The sequence below is a fragment of the Thalassophryne amazonica genome, chromosome 19 (genome assembly GCF_902500255.1).
Source record: "Thalassophryne amazonica chromosome 19, fThaAma1.1, whole genome shotgun sequence".
NCBI classification, from domain to species: domain Eukaryota; kingdom Metazoa; phylum Chordata; class Actinopteri; order Batrachoidiformes; family Batrachoididae; genus Thalassophryne; species Thalassophryne amazonica.
Window position 1 is genome coordinate 72,653,896 of NC_047121.1, and position 16,562 is coordinate 72,670,457.

General features: G+C 39.9%; 1 protein-coding gene across 2 annotated transcripts in view; it reads right to left on the reverse strand.

The window, feature by feature from the left end:
- The window catches only part of stac (SH3 and cysteine rich domain), a 106,780-nt gene that overhangs the window by 61,332 nt on the left and 28,886 nt on the right, over positions 1 to 16,562 (reverse strand). For both annotated transcript variants that reach the window (XM_034195662.1, XM_034195663.1), the window contains one exon: positions 1,443 to 1,576. In XM_034195662.1, the coding sequence (XP_034051553.1) occupies positions 1,443 to 1,576 (134 nt within the window). The remainder of the gene's footprint in view (positions 1 to 1,442; positions 1,577 to 16,562) is intronic.

The window sequence follows — 16,562 nt, forward strand, 5'->3', positions numbered from 1 at the left end:
CGAATAGGCAGAGTCAAAACAACACAACGCAGTGTGCAGCCACTATACAGGTATAGAAAATGGCTGAATGGACTACTGAAATTTTTGCAGGGGCTACAGCCCTATCAATCCCCACTTTAGAAACATTTAATCCAACATCCCACCTTAGGCCCCATTGCCATTAGTCTATCATCCCCACCCATATGCCAAAATCAGCCTGCATCAATTTCATTTTTTATTTTTGCAGAATTTCATTGGTGGCAGTACAGCTGAGAAAAAAACAGCACATCCACTAGGTGACAAGTATGCTTTTGCAGAAGACCGCCGAAGTTTACAGAACTGGGCCTGGAATTTGTCATTTGTTGTCATTGACAACCACACAGTCAGTTGGTCCGTCTTACACACAGTATGCATGTATATCATGCTACTAGTGTGCAGTACACTGACTGTATTTAACATGGAAATAAGATTTGGTAAGGTTAGACCTTACTTGTGTGAAGCACCTTTAGGCAGCTTTGTTGTGGTTTGGTGCTATATAAATGAAATAAATTGAATCAAATTGGTTTATTTTAAAAATAGGTGATATTTTCAATTTTTCTGTGAAGGCTCTCAGTTGTCCAGGTGGTTTCCATAGTGGAGAAGCTTGAATCTTCGACTGGACTGGGTTGCTTGACGCGAGGACGTTTTGCTTCAAATCGCAGAAGCTTCCTCAGCTAAAATTGTTGCTCTGGTAGTCTGACTTCTGTCTTGACTCTTGTAGACAAGAAAGGATTTCTTGTCTACAAGAGTCAAGACAGAAGTCCTCGCATCAAGCAACCCAGTCTAGTCGAAGATTCAAGCTTCTCCACGATATTTTCAATTCCTCACTTGGCATGCAAGTGCTGTATGTGTCATTTTGCAGGTTTGAAATGACGTATGTACCTGTTTGTAAGAAGAAAAACAAATGCCCACCCTCATCATTTTTTTTCTGATGTCAAGGATGATAAACTAATGTTTGTTTTTTTTTTAATGTCGCGTTATCTAGGACAGAGCACTGACAACCACCTGTTACATCTTACATTTTTTGGATGGCGAGGTCACTGGATCACACTGCTTGGCAAGCAAAGCTTGACAAAACTCAACAATGCTGAAGAAGCAGTTAGTATTTTACAAAGTGTGTGCTGAATAATTAATATTTAACACAGCGAGCGACAGAACTATGATATAACGCTGATGACGAGGATGGATGGTGGTCACAGATGTACCAGCAACCTCACAGATAAGAGTGTGATATCTGAATAAGCACATTCTGATGGGAAACAATCAGCTAACTCCAATATTTTTTACTCAAAATTACATCAGCAATAACGTTATTGGAGGTTAGATTTTCACAGCCTGGTAAAGTGAAGCCTACTACATACCATACTGTCTTTATAGCTTGTATTTTTCTGTTTGTCACTGAGGTTTGATGTTGCGCTTCTTACCAGTTTGCCCATGCAGCGCTGCTGTCCCACTCCATTCTCACATTTGTGGTGGAGGCTCATTTTGCAGGCTTTGCAGCGCAGGCCGTGTTTTGCCGTGTTCCCCGCCAGGAACACCACATGCTTGGCTGTGGTACCTGATAAACACATGCAAAACAGGCAACAATCATTCTAAAGTACACACACACAGAAAAAAAAATGGCAGAGTAAATGGAAAATGTTATTAAAAATGCCCTTAATGCATTTAATCATTGTCTTTTCTGGAGCATTTCCCAGCATCCACCTAGTCAAATCTGTAACATGACATATTTTAGCAGTGACAAGAATGCAATACATTTCTGCAGAACTAGACAGAGTCAAGATTAAAAGATCATCCGCTAAAAAAGTAAAGTTACAGGCAAAGTCCCATGAATGCCTCAGTCACACCAGAAAAAAAAAAAAAAAAAACAGTGGTTGGAGACTGCGGCATAACCCAAATTAACGGGACTGCATGTAATCACTTTGCTATCACGTTGCAACCATGAATTCCTGAAAAGGGTTCGTCCAACATGGCGATGTGGTTTGTCACCCTCCGCGGTCCGTTGTGCATTTAGATGGCGATAAAACAGTCATAAGATGAAGTGGGTGTGGGAGCGTTCTCCTGTCGGTGTGCAAGTGAACGAGGCAAGTTGGCAATTACATGCAATAATACAGCGAATGACTGCAACAAATAGGGGAACAGTACAAATCTGTTGCTGCCGATTGCCGTCGATGCAGTAAATTCGGTTTGAGGGTATTTATTATGGCTGATCCTGGATCTCATCACATCACATCACGGCTCTCTGGAAAGAAGACAAGAATGTGTCATCAGCCCAAGCAACACAAAAAAACCTAAAACATTCTGACAGCTGGATGTAATATATCATGGAGGTGATGGTCTAGTGGTTAAAGCATTGGGCTTGAGACCAGAGGATCCTTGGTTCAAATCACTAAGGGTCCTTGGGCAAGGTCTTTAATCCACTAGTTGCTCCCGGTATGGAGTGAGTGCCTTGTATGGCAGCACCCTGACATCGGGGTGAATGTGAGCGCTTTGAGCACCTGATGCAGATGGAAAAGCGCTATATAAATGCAGTCCATTTATTTACCAATGTTCTCCACTCAGATTGCAATAGCCAATCACAGATTAGCCTTTCTGTCCATCATTTACCTGTATTTTGGCATGCTTGGCACCAGAAAGTTATGTTAGATCCAAAGGGATCCAAAAAGGCCAGGACCAAAAGTTATATTGGATCGGTTCCCACTGACCAACAGCGTTAGAGCTTACTGCCAACAGCTAGCCAATCAGAGCGCGGCATACAATTATTCATGAGATGACATCACTAATGACGTAGCGGAGGTCAGTAACTTGCTGACAGACGCTGGTTGAAAAAATGGCAACAAACAGCAGAAAATCGTCTGCCAGCGAGGTTTGCTGAGTTCACAGAGGAAGAACTGGTGGAAATATTGAACTCCAAGGATGCCAAAAACACTAAGAAGGTAGACAAGCACGCTACTGACATTTTAGAAGCATTCATCTGCTGTTCACAACAAAATAAATTGATCTAATTTACTTGACTCTTTGTAGTTGTGCTTAATTTGGGAGGGGGGTGGAGAACATAACAATTGATGGATGGTAAGGAGTCCAACATAGAGAAATATTGGATGAAGAAAAGTTACTCAGCTACACCTCGTCCAATATAACTTTTCTTCATCCAGTATTTCTCTATGTTGGACTCCTTACCATCCATTATTTGTATATTATGTTCCCACCAGACATATGATTACATGTGTACCACTTCAAATTAGTTATTACAATCACATGACACTACACAAATTACCACATTCTCACTGCATCCATCCTGCCTGTTCCACTTGCCACATGTCAACATATAGGTTCAGCAAAGAAAAACAGATAGATAGACAGACAGACAGACAGACAGGCAGGCAGGCAGACCCATGGACAGAGAATGACACATTTCATTGACAAACTAGCCCAATGCCACTATTCTTAGAATATCAGAGAATTAGAATCATTGTAATAATGACCAGAGGTACCAGTTAGATGATTTATCTGTAGATATGGGTTCAAATAACATTAAAGCTGATCTGTGCATCACTCATATATGCATAGTTTGCAGCAGGTTGCAGGGTGACTCCAATTGATTGCAACATGTGGGAAATATGTTTGCATTTATAAAAGAACCAGCAATTGTTGGCAACCTTCAACAATTTGTCTGAGAGTGAAGGCACCCGATCCAAGTTGGCCCACGGTCATTTGGAGACAGTGTGCCTCTCAGTGCAACCTGTACAGTCACCTTGCAATGGAACACAGTCGTGTGGAGGTTAAGGGTAATGCATGCTCAATCTACATGTGACCAGTAAGTCACCGCAGCTTCTTGCAGTCGGTTGCTGTCAGTGACATGATTCACTGTAATCACCAGCAACTAACCATTTGTTCCTAGTTGCAAGGAAGTTGCTGTCATGTTTTTACTCTGGGGTAGAAACTAACTAATTACAGCCGCCAAGGACCTAATAAAATCATTGGCGTTTATTTATTCAATTTCAAATTAATTTATTTATCTGTCTTTTAGCAGGATTATTTCAAAACTGGTGGTGGCCAAGTGGTTAATGCACTTGGTTTTAGTGCAGAAGGTTCCCGGTTCAAATCCCACCCCTGCCACATTTCTCCATTAATGTGGAGTTGCGTCAGGAAGGGCATCTGGCATAAAATTTGTGCCAATTCAACATGCAGATCCACCTTGGATTTGCTGTGATGACCCCGAGTGCAAAACAAGGGAGCAGCCGAAGGGACTTACTTACTTCAAAACTACTGCACAGATTTTGACGAAATTTTCACCACGTATAGATATTAGGACATGGACGACTACATGAAAGTTTGGAGGTGATCCAGATTCTGGATCAAGATTTTACTTTATATATGCTTTGAAGTATTACGTCAAAACTACTTCATGGATTCTTGCCAAGTTTGCACCACACATAGATATTAGGGCACGGAAGACTCAACTCAACTCAACTCAACTTTTTTCTTATATAGCGCCAAATCACAACAAACAGTTGCCCCAAGGCGCTCCATATTGTAAGGCAAGGCCATACAATAATTATAAAAAAACCCCAACGGTCAAAACGACCCCCTATGAGCAAGCACTTGGCAACAGTGGGAAGGAAAAACTCCCTTTTAACAGGAAGAAACCTCCAGCAGAACCAGGCTCAGGGAGGGGCAGTCTTCTGCTGAGACTGGTTGGGGCTGAGGGAAAAAAACAGGAAAAAGACATGCCGTGAAGGGGGGCAGAGATCGATCACTAATGATTAAATGCAGAGTGATGCATACAGAGCAAAAAGAGAAAGAAACAGTGCATCATGGGAACCCCCCCACAATCTACGTCTAAAGCAGCATAACCAAGGGATGGTCCAGGGTCACCCGATCCAGCCCTAACTATAAGCCTTAGCGAAAAGGAAAGTTTTAAGCCTAATCTTAAAAGTAGAGAGGGTGTCTGTCTCCCTGATCTGAATTGGGAGCTGGTTCCACAGGAGAGGAGCCTGAAAGCTGAAGGCTCTGCCTCCCATTCTACTCTTACAAACCCTAGGAACTACAAGTAAGCCTGCAGTCTGAGAGCGAAGCACTCTATTGGGGTGATATGGTACTACGAGGTCCCTAAGATAAGATGGGACCTGATTATTCAAAACCTTATAAGTAAGAATAAGAATTTTAAATTCTATTCTAGAATTAACAGGAAGCCAATGAAGAGAGGCCAATATGGGTGAGATATGCTCTCTCCTTCTAGTCCCCGTCAGTACTCTAGCTGCAGCATTTTGAATTAACTGAAGGCTTTTTAGGGAACTTTTAGGACAACCTGATAATAATGAATTACAATAGTCCAGCCTAGAGGAAATAAATGCATGAATTAGTTTTTCAGCATCACTCTGAGACAAGACCTTTCTGATTTTAGAGATATTGCGTAAATGCAAAAAAGCAGTCCTACATATTTGTTTAATATGCGCTTTGAATGACATATCCTGATCAAAAATGACTCCAAGATTTCTCACAGTATTACTAGAGGTCAGGGTAATACCATCCACAGTAAGGATCTGGTTAGACACCATGTTTCTAAGATTTGTGGGGCCAAGTACAATAACTTCAGTTTTATCTGAGTTTAAAAGCAGGAAATTAGAGGTCATCCATGTCTTTATGTCTGCAAGACAATCCTGCAGTTTAGCTAATTGGTGTGTGTCCTCTGGCTTCATGGATAGATAAAGCTGGGTATCATCTGCGTAACAATGAAAATTTAAGCAATACCGTCTAATAATACTGCCTAAGGGAAGCATGTATAAAGTGAATAAAATTGGTCCTAGCACAGAACCTTGTGGAACTCCATAATTAACTTTAGTCTGTGAAGAAGATTCCCCATTTACATGAACAAATTGTAATCTATTAGACAAATATGATTCAAACCACCGCAGCGCAGTGCCTTTAATACCTATGGCATGCTCTAATCTCTGTAATAAAATTTTATGGTCAACAGTATCAAAAGCAGCACTGAGGTCTAACAGAACAAGCACAGAGATGAGTCCACTGTCCGAGGCCATAAGAAGATCATTTGTAACCTTCACTAATGCTGTTTCTGTACTATGATGAATTCTAAAACCTGACTGAAACTCTTCAAATAGACCATTCCTCTGCAGATGATCAGTTAGCTGTTTTACAACTACCCTTTCAAGAATTTTTGAGAGAAAAGGAAGGTTGGAGATTGGCCTATAATTAGCTAAGATAGCTGGGTCAAGTGATGGCTTTTTAAGTAATGGTTTAATTACTGCCACCTTAAAAGCCTGTGGTACATAGCCAACTAACAAAGATCGATTGATCATATTTAAGATCGAAGTATTAAATAATGGTAGGGCTTCCTTGAGCAGCCTGGTAGGAATGGGGTCTAATAAACATGTTGATGGTTTGGATGAAGTAACTAATGAAAATAACTCAGACAGAACAATCTGAGAGAAAGAGTCCAACCAAATACCGGCATCACTGAAAGCAGCCAAAGATAACGATACGTCTTTGGGATGGTTATGAGTAATTTTTTCTCTAATAGTTAAAATTTTGTTAGCAAAGAAAGTCATGAAGTCATTACTAGTTAAAGTTAATGGAATACTCAGCTCAATAGAGCTCTGACTCTTTGTCAGCCTGGCTACAGTGCTGAAAAGAAACCTGGGGTTGTTCTTATTTTCTTCAATTAGTGATGAGTAGAAAGATGTCCTAGCTTTACGGAGGGCTTTTTTATAGAGCAACAGACTCTTTTTCCAGGCTAAGTGAAGATCTTCTAAATTAGTGAGACGCCATTTCCTCTCCAACTTACGGGTTATCTGCTTTAAGCTACGAGTTTGTGAGTTATACCACGGAGTCAGGCACTTCTGATTTAAAGCTCTCTTTTTTAGAGGAGCTACAGCTCCTCTAAAAAAGAGGAGAATAGAGGAGGAGAAAAGAGGAGCTCACAGAGAATAAGGAGTGTTACTACAGCTTTAAGGACGGGCCACAATGGCGCACGGTGTGCCGCGCTCCGAGCCGCAATCGAGAGGCAGAAGCCACCACATCATTTCTAAACGGATGGCTGTGTGGAGCCGGGACTGTCGTGTGCAATTTCTCTGGTTATCACAAGAGCTGGACATCAGCAATTTTCCAGCAGATTTCACTTTTAACAAGAGATTTTGTCATGGAAAGCCGCGCAGAGGCTTCGCGCATCACGACCGATTCATTTCGGAGTGTTAGAGGACAAGTTGGGACATGCCCAGCTCTCCACAATTTATCTTATACTCACTTGACTGGTAAGCACTGAAAGCCGAGATAGGCATGTCAATAAATTGGAATCCAACATTTTCACACTTAAGGTGGCATTAATGCTAATGAGCCAAATATATTAAAATAGCAATTTATATTCTCTTCTGAAATGTATGTATGTATGTATGCATGAGCATATTCAAATACAACCCCTGGCAAAAATGATGGAATCACCGGCCTCGGAGGATGTTCATTCAGTTGTTTAATTTTGTAGAAAAAAAAGCAGATCACAGACATGACACAAAACTAAAGTCATTTCAAGTGGCAACTTTCTGGCTTTAAGAAACACTATAAGAAATCAGGAAAAAATAATTGTGGCAGTCAGTAACGGTTACTTTTTTAGACCAAGCAGAGGGAAAAAAAAAATGGAATCACTCAATTCTTAGGAAAAAATGATGGAATCATGAAAAACAAAAACGCTCCAACACATCACTAGTATTTTGTTGCACCACCTCTGGCTTTTATAACAGCTTGCAGTCTCTGAGGCATGGACTTAATGAGTGACAAACAGTACTCTTCATCAATCTGGCTCCAACTTTCTCTGATTGCTGTTGCCAGATCAGCTTTGCAGGTTGGAGCCTTGTCATGGACCATTTTCTTCAACTTCCACCAAAGATTTTCAATTGGATTAAGATCCGGACTATTTGCAGGCCATGACATTGACCCTATGTGTCTTTTTGCAAGGAATGTTTTCACAGTTTTTGCTCTATGGCAAGATGCATTATCATCTTGAAAAATGATTTCATCATCCCCAAACATCCTTTCAATTGATGGGATAAGAAAAGTGTCCAAAATATCAACGTAAACTTGTGCATTTATTGATGATGTAATGACAGCCATCTCCCCAGTGCCTTTACCTGACATGCAGCCCCATATCATCAATGACTGTGGAAATTTACATGTTCTCTTCAGGCAGTCATCTTTATAAATCTCATTGGAACGGCACCAAACAAAAGTTCCAGCATCATCACCTTGCCCAATGCAGAGTCGAGATTCATCACTGAATATGACTTTCATCCAGTCATCCACAGTCCATAATTGCTTTTCCTTAGCCCATTGTAACCTTGTTTTTTTCTGTTTAGGTGTTAATGATGGCTTTTGTTTAGCTTTTCTGTATGTAAATCCCATTTCCTTTAGGCGGTTTCTTACAGTTCGGTCACAGACGTTGACTCCAGTTTCCTCCCATTCGTTCCTCATTTGTTTTGTTGTGCATTTTCGATTTTTGAGACATATTGCTTTAAGTTTTCTGTCTTGACGCTTTGATGTCTTCCTTGGTCTACCAGTATGTTTGCCTTTAACAACCCTCTCATGTTGTTTTTATTTGGTCCAGAGTTTAGACACAGCTGACTGTGAACAACCAACATCTTTTGCAACATTGCGTGATGATTTACCCTCTCTTAAGAGTTTGATAATCCTCTCCTTTGTTTCAATTGACATCTCTCGTATTGGAGCCATGATTCATGTCAGTCCACTTGGTGCAACAGCTCTCCCAGGTGTGATCACTCCTTTTTAGATGCAGATTAATGAGCAGATCTGATTTGATGCAAGTGTTAGTTTTGAAAATGATGAAAATTTACAGGCTGATTCCATAATTTATTCCTCAGAATTGAGTGAGTCCATATTTTTGTTCCCTCTGCTTGGTCTAAAAAAGTAACTGTTACTGACTGCCACATTTTTTTCTTGATTTCTTATAGTGTTTCTTAAAGCCAGAAAGTTGCCATTTAAAATGACTTTAGTTTTGTGTCATGTCTGTGATCTGCTTTTTTTCTACAAAATTAAACAACTGAATGAACATCCTCCGAGGCCGGTGAGTCCATAATTATTTCCAGGGGTTGTATGTCTGATGATATTTCCTTAATTGATTTAAATGTTGTGAAATATTGTATCTCTACAATTTTCTATTTGGTGAGCCAAAACTCGGGCACTCATATCAAATGTGGCTACGTTTGGACAAACAGCAATCTCTATGTGTTGAAAGAAAGAAAGAAAGAAAGAAAGAAAGAAAGAAAGAAAGAAAGAAAGAAAGAAAGAAAGAAAGAAAGAAAGAAAGAAAGAAAGAAAGAAAGAAAGAAAGAAAGAAAGCCAATGGAGAAGTGCCACAACCTGCTGTTCCTTGAATGGCCACAAGTTAGTTGATCTTTGTAGTAACCTATATTAATTTGTCAAACTTTAAAGCAGAAATAAACATATTTACAACACTTTTGGTCTCTATGACTAGTTTCATTATTCATGACCGCATAACTCATCTGTTTAAGCTATTTTAAGCCATAAAATTATGAATAATTAGGGATGTAGTCACATTGAGTGACAGCTAGTGGGTCCTGCTAGCACAGGCTGCTAACGGTGGCCACTAGCTGCTGTGAAGTCGTGAACTCTGTGCTCAAGTATTTCCAATGAGTGAAATTTTAATAGCTCATCTGTATGTTAGCACTGTTAGCGCTAACGGTAGTAACATATTGGGCAGCATGGTGTCACAGTGGTTAGCACTTTGTCTCACAGAAAGAAGGACTGGGGTTCAAATCCATCTTTCTGTAATTAGGATTGTAATTCAATGGACAAAACAAATGTCATTATACGTACAATAAATGTCCTTCTTCTTCTTTCTAGTGAGTATCAATAACTTGATTACATTGGTGACATTGCCCTGGTTAATGAGGAAATATGCTAGTTGTAGAACCACCACCCAGTCTGCAAATATATATCCTAATCAATCATCTGAATTCATGTGACCTAGCCTGTTAGGCTTAGCTAGCTTGGTAACGTGGTGACAGGTGGGCATGTTTGGGCTTCATTTGTCTCACCCAGGTCACAATGGTCTTGCCCACACTCCATCACTTTAGCCATTTATGGACTGACCTTGAATTACACTGAGTCAGGTGATACCAAGATGGTGCCATCTAGTCCCACCCCATTTGAGCTTTAAAGTTGCACTCCAGAAAACCTTAGGGTGATGACACAGATGTTATTAATGGCAGTGGCTAACCATGACTTGTCCATGCCTGACTCTTTCTAACCCTTTCTAACCATGACTAATTAATAATGACCAAATCCCCAGAATATGAGGGTATTTCTTATGAGTCAGGTGGAATCTTTTGAGTATCAGGAGAAAAATATCAGTAACAGCTATCACCAGGGTATCACTTGTCATTCTATGTGAAGAAGAGAGATCATCAAGTCTTAGTGCTGTTACTCATTGTTAACTAAGAGCAATACACACTTCTTTTTTTTTTTGACTGATTAATAAAATAGCACATGCTGTGTTCTGGCTGTGTGTGTGAAAATGTGGAAATCTGAAGGGCTAATCCATCTTCTTCAGTGGAAATCAAGGGAACTTTGAGGATATATGATCAATGCTCATCAGGATTCCCATGCAGCCAACTGACAAGATTGTGTTTGATGTTCAAGTTGGGCAAACAGATGGCGTATTTATGTCATCTGTAAATGTCATTTATGTCATTTATGTCATGTCTGACTTATTCCAGGATCAGACATGGCTCCAGATTATAAAACAGTGGTCCAAAACGTAAATTACCAGAGTGCAACTGTAACATTTCTGCTCTCCTGAGAGGTGACACTCAGCAATCTTTAGAAAAATTAATAAAGAAATAAACAAGCTTGTGTTTTTCCATATAGATTCAAAGAAACTATCCAGGCTGGTGTGTGTACCAGTATTTTGTGAATGACCATATGGCAACTATAAAGTCCAGAATCTATGTTTCTACAATGCGTAGAAGGTTTATTTTTTGCTCACTTTCCATCTCTGCTTTCTGGTTGATTGCTCTAAAAACAATATGGCTACCCAATCAGACTGCCAGAGATCAAAAATATAACACAGTGCTAAAATACCCTCAGCCGTAACTCATTGTCTTCTTTAGAATTTGCAGTTGTTTAATTGGTATGCCAGTGCAAAGTGTATATATATATATATAGAGAGAGAGAGAGAGAGAGAGAGAGAGAGAGAGAGAGAGCCGCTGCTCCTCCACATCGAAAGGAGTCAGTTGAGGTGGCTCGGGCATCTTTTCTGGATGCCCCCTGGACACCTCGCTGGAGAGGTGTTCCGGGCATGTCCCATTGGGAGGAGGCCCCGGGGAAGACCCAGGACACGCTGGAGGGACTACATCTCTTGGCTGGCTTGGGAACGCCTTGGGGTTCCCCCGGAGGAGCTGGGGGAGGTGTGTGTGGATCGGGAGGTCTGGGCGGCTTTGCTTGAGCTGCTGCCCCCGCGACCCGACTCCGAATAAAGCAAAAGAAAATGGATGGATGGATATATATATATATACATATAACTACACAAATACATATAACATTTATACATACATACATACACATTTATTATTTACATTAATTATTAAGATCCTATTGTCTATCTTACAATTTGTACATGTTCAATAAAGCCCCTCTATCAATCAATCAGTCATAAACAATATTTACATTTATGAGCTGTTGACAAGAGCAGACGTTAGCTTTGAGTTAGCGGAAGTTAGCGTGCACGCTGACTTCCATGAAATGTAATTTAAACCATGCCAGAGGTGTTATCAGGTTACAAAAACAACATTTTCATTTTAGAAGTGTTTATTTCTCGCTAGCTTTTATGTAATTTATGACAAAGAAGTTATATTAACACAAAAACAAAACAGTTTTCAGCTAGCTACCAGCGTATGACGTCACCACGTTAACGTCAGCTAAATGTCTTGTTATTGCCTTCAGAGGTGTTATCAAGTTCCAAAAGCAGTGTTTTCAGTTTTAGAAGTGTTTATTTCTTGCTAGTTTTTACAGAATATATGAGAACCCATCCATCCATCCATCCATCCATCCATTTTCTTCTGCTTTATCCGGAGTCGGGTCCCGGGGGCAGCAGCTCAAGCATGTTATATAAACACATAAGTGAAGGGGTTTTAGAGAGACCTGCCACTGATGTCACGGTGCTGCTCTACTCTGATTGGCTGTCAACTCCACCACTCAAAAAAAAGGAACCAATTAAATCAGAATGCGACATTTTAACCTCTTAAAATACCTCTTAAAAATAGGTCAAGGTTAGTCAATCTTTGAACTTGTTCAAGGTCTGTGTCCCAAAAATGTTCCCTGTGAATTTGAAGACTCTGGCAGTAATAGGACTGGGTTTATGCTGATCACGGACAGACATACGCAAAGTCTTAATAATACTTGATGGCCATATTTTATGGCCTTGGGTAAAACAACAACAACAACAAAAAAAAAAAAAAACAAGACAAGTTTGGACATGGTCACTACCTGATTGAGGCAGTAAGAAGTAGCTCAGGCTGCCATCTTATTTTTGGAATTAAATGCAAGTTGTCAATATAAACAAAGAAATGTGCTTACTACTTACGCAACAAATGTTTGGGGATGGGGACAGCTGATCTTGCGGTCTACTGGCTAACTACTAATTCCTTCAGAATCTCAACAATGTCACATCCATTGCCTGGGTGATAACAGCAGCAACTGAAAGTCTGACACGATCATCGCAATAAATATTCAATTTCAATGCACAAAAACAGTTATTAAAATCATTTACCTAATGTAGGGTCATTTAAAGTGAAGGCAACCAAATAGATTTACAAGAAGCAATTTTCACCCAAAAACGCAAGCATACTGAAAACTTCAACAATTCCTTGTACAAGATGGTAGATGAACATATTGTAGAAATGAGCACATTGCCCACTCTAGTTCTTTTTTCCATATCTATGATTGGGTTTAGAGTTTAGTAGTAGAGTAGTTTGTGGGCCTTATCCAGCCACTGGGCAGCCAGTTTCAGACCCCAGCTCAAACAGCATTACAGTTTTGGAGAAAATGACACTGTTACTCGAGTTTTCCTTTAGTATAAATGAAAAATACACCTTAAAAGACAAGACTGCTGTCACATTTTCTATCCCCTCATTATTATACATGTATTCATTGCAATCATTGCCACAAACCTTCCAAATCAACCAACCAAACAAAAAGACTAACCTAATCACATCCACATGGTGTGCTGAATAACCACATGTGTTTTTTGGCTTGTTATCACAATTAATCACATATGAGGGAACTGATTTCTCTCTGGAATAGGTTCAGTCAAGTCCCTTTTCCACTGGGCAAGGACCAAAATCCAAAAAAATCGAGCTACACCATCAGGGCGTAAACAAGACCTGACAGTAGATCCAGTTTGAGTTTACATTTTAATCAACTTTATTGGAAACAGAAGTGTCCCCACCCGCCTCCCTGGAAGTTACATATGTTGAACATAGATTAAGAATGAAGCTGGAATCACAACAGGACGCCTTATCTGTGGGAAAATAAAGCAAAGTTTCTGTTTTTAGTGCTAAATAAGTACCAAAAGGTTTGGTACTGTGAGAGCAGAAAAGAACCTTTAGATTGTGGTGCAGGCCATCCTTCCACGAATGAGTTTTCTAGTTGAGTTATTGTGATGTTCCAAATAGGACTATAAATACAGTTGTATAACCACCAAAAAAAAAAAAAAAATGGGTTCCGAGAATATTCCCATAATGATATATTCATGGACGTATACACGCTGGACAAATGGACAAAGCCTGTGGGTGTCACCCATAGGTCTTCTGTAGACACCACAAACAGCCAATATGAAGCCCATATCTGGGTGTTGCCATGTTGGCATCTGGTGGCAGTGCTTACTCTGTTTACATCACAATGAACCCATAAATGGATAAAGAGGTGGAATGTGGGTGGCTTAGTGTGTGATGAAAGAAGCTTGAACTTCGAATACGAACCAGCTAATCTAACACGATAACCTTGATTTGGGTGTTTATCAAATCATGTTCTCACAACAGTTTTCTTTGGTGTGGGCATTAAAAATTATGAGCAGTTTATTTTCTCAGTAATCTAACATTAATGGGAACTAACAGTTCAAGCTACCGAAAGCTGCTAAAAGTGCTAATGCTGTTAGCACAGAACATTAAATAAGACAACAATGTTATTAGCACGAATATTGCAGCAGGGACATCTTGGATGATAGGACGTTTCACCACACAATAAGCTACATGATTCCATGTATTTGTAATAAAATGCTCACAACTGTAAGCACGGCCCTCTACAACAGCTAGCAGCTGCATCGAGCGGCCTCTGAGTTATCGACTCTGTGAAAGTCAGAGGCATTCCTGTCAGCTACTCTCACTCAAAGCAACCACAATCCTAATTATACAAAACTTGATGGTTTAAAACACCTTAAACTAAGAAGTTAGAAAAAATTCACCCCTCGTACAGGTGTCATAGAGGGGGAAACTACCTATACAGACCAAACCCATTTTTGTAACAGGCTGTAAACATGTTTATTTCTGCTCTAATGTTGGGGGGTTCCCATGATGCACTGTTTCTTTCTCTTTTTGCTCTGTATGCACCACTCTGCATTTAATCATTAGTGATCGATCTCTGCTCCCCTCCACAGCATGTCTTTTTCCTGGTTCTCTCCCTCAGCCCCAACCAGTCCCAGCAGAAGACTGCCCCTCCCTGAGCCTGGTTCTGCTGGAGGTTTCTTCCTGTTAAAAGGGAGTTTTTCCTTCCCACTGTGGCCAAGTGCTTGCTCACAGGGGGTCATTTTGACCGTTGGGGTTTTACATAATTATTGTATGGCCTTGCCTTACAATATAAAGCGCCTTGGGGCAACTGTTTGTTGTGATTTGGCGCTATATAAAAAAATTGATTGATTGATTGATTGATTGACATTATAACATGGACTTGAATGGCAACCTGCTCCCTTTTGGAGCCAACCTCAAGAGGCCAGTCAAGGAACTGCAACCTGTTCTTCGGGGAGAGCTTCATATGAGCCTAATGAACCTTACGACTTCGGTTATTCAGGTCCCAGACATTCCCGCAATACATTTATAGATGGGAAAACTTGAACGTTCTCGAACATTTGCTAAAATCATCATTCAACATCATAAAAAAAAGAAACAATCTTCTGCATTTCCATTAAAGTCAAGAAAACATTGTCAGATGCAGATATAATGTTCTAACTTTAGACACAGTGAATTATAGTCCACCTCTGTCACCAACCATAAATAATGGTCCCATTCCTCCATGTAGGCATTTATTTAATACTCTTTGCTCCAGAGGCTTGCAATCAATATGTTGGAATCAGACAGTCGTGAATCATTTAAAGTATCGTTGACACTAATTCACTGACAATCCTGCAGCAAGGGCAAAACAACTTTTTGTGAACAAAAATTGTGCAGTTTATTTAGTCCATAATGAGTTATAAAACATCACTAAAAAAAATGTGAGTAACCTTGAAAAACATGTTGGAAAATGTCGCTTAAGGTGTACAGTGAATATACTTCTTAAGTGGTTTTTAGCTTTCTCTGTACTATTTAGTGTTTCAGATTGACAGCCTGCAAATTAGAAGAAAACTATAAAATAATGTTTTTATTATTATTTTGAAAATGCAATAAAGGTGACATTAATATGTTTTATTTTCGCCACTGAATGTTTTATTCAAGGACCTAATCTTTATTATGGTGACAGTGTTGCATAGTTTGCTGAAAGATTTAGAACCTGAAGATAATAGACTTGATTTAATTATGGATTTAATGCAGTTAAATGAAAATAACCAGTACTCACTCGCTCATCTTCTACCGCTTAGTCCAATTAAGGATTGCGGGGGGCTGGAGCCTATCCCAGCAGTCATAGGCCACGAGGTGGGGTACACCCACAACAGGACGCTAGTCTGTTGCAGGGCCACAAACAGACAAACACACACAGACACACCCACATACACACACCTAAGGACAATTCCAATCCACCTAACCCGTCTCTGGATGTGGGAGAAAACCGGAGCACCCGGAGGAAACCCACGCAAACACAGGGAGAACATGCAAACTCCACACAGAAAGGCCACGGGAATTGAATCCACGACCTTCTCTCTGTGAGGCAACAGTGCTAACCACTAATCCACCATGCTACCCGAAAATAACCAGTATGATTTTCAAATTCATACTTGTGTAACTTTTGTCAATACATTTGATGCAAATAAACAATTCATGTTTGACCTCAGGATTGAAGTGATCTGAGCAGAAAATAAACCAAACACTGAGTTTTGTGCACTAACAATAATAATTATTTAAAAAGAATTAAGCACACTGCCAAAATAACCAACAGTGAATCTGATTAATACCATCGGTGCACATTCATAACACTAATATTTATGAATGATTTATAGTTTTACTGCACACACTCTGACATATTTACTGTTTATGCTCAAATACACAATCACATTCATTTAACACTGG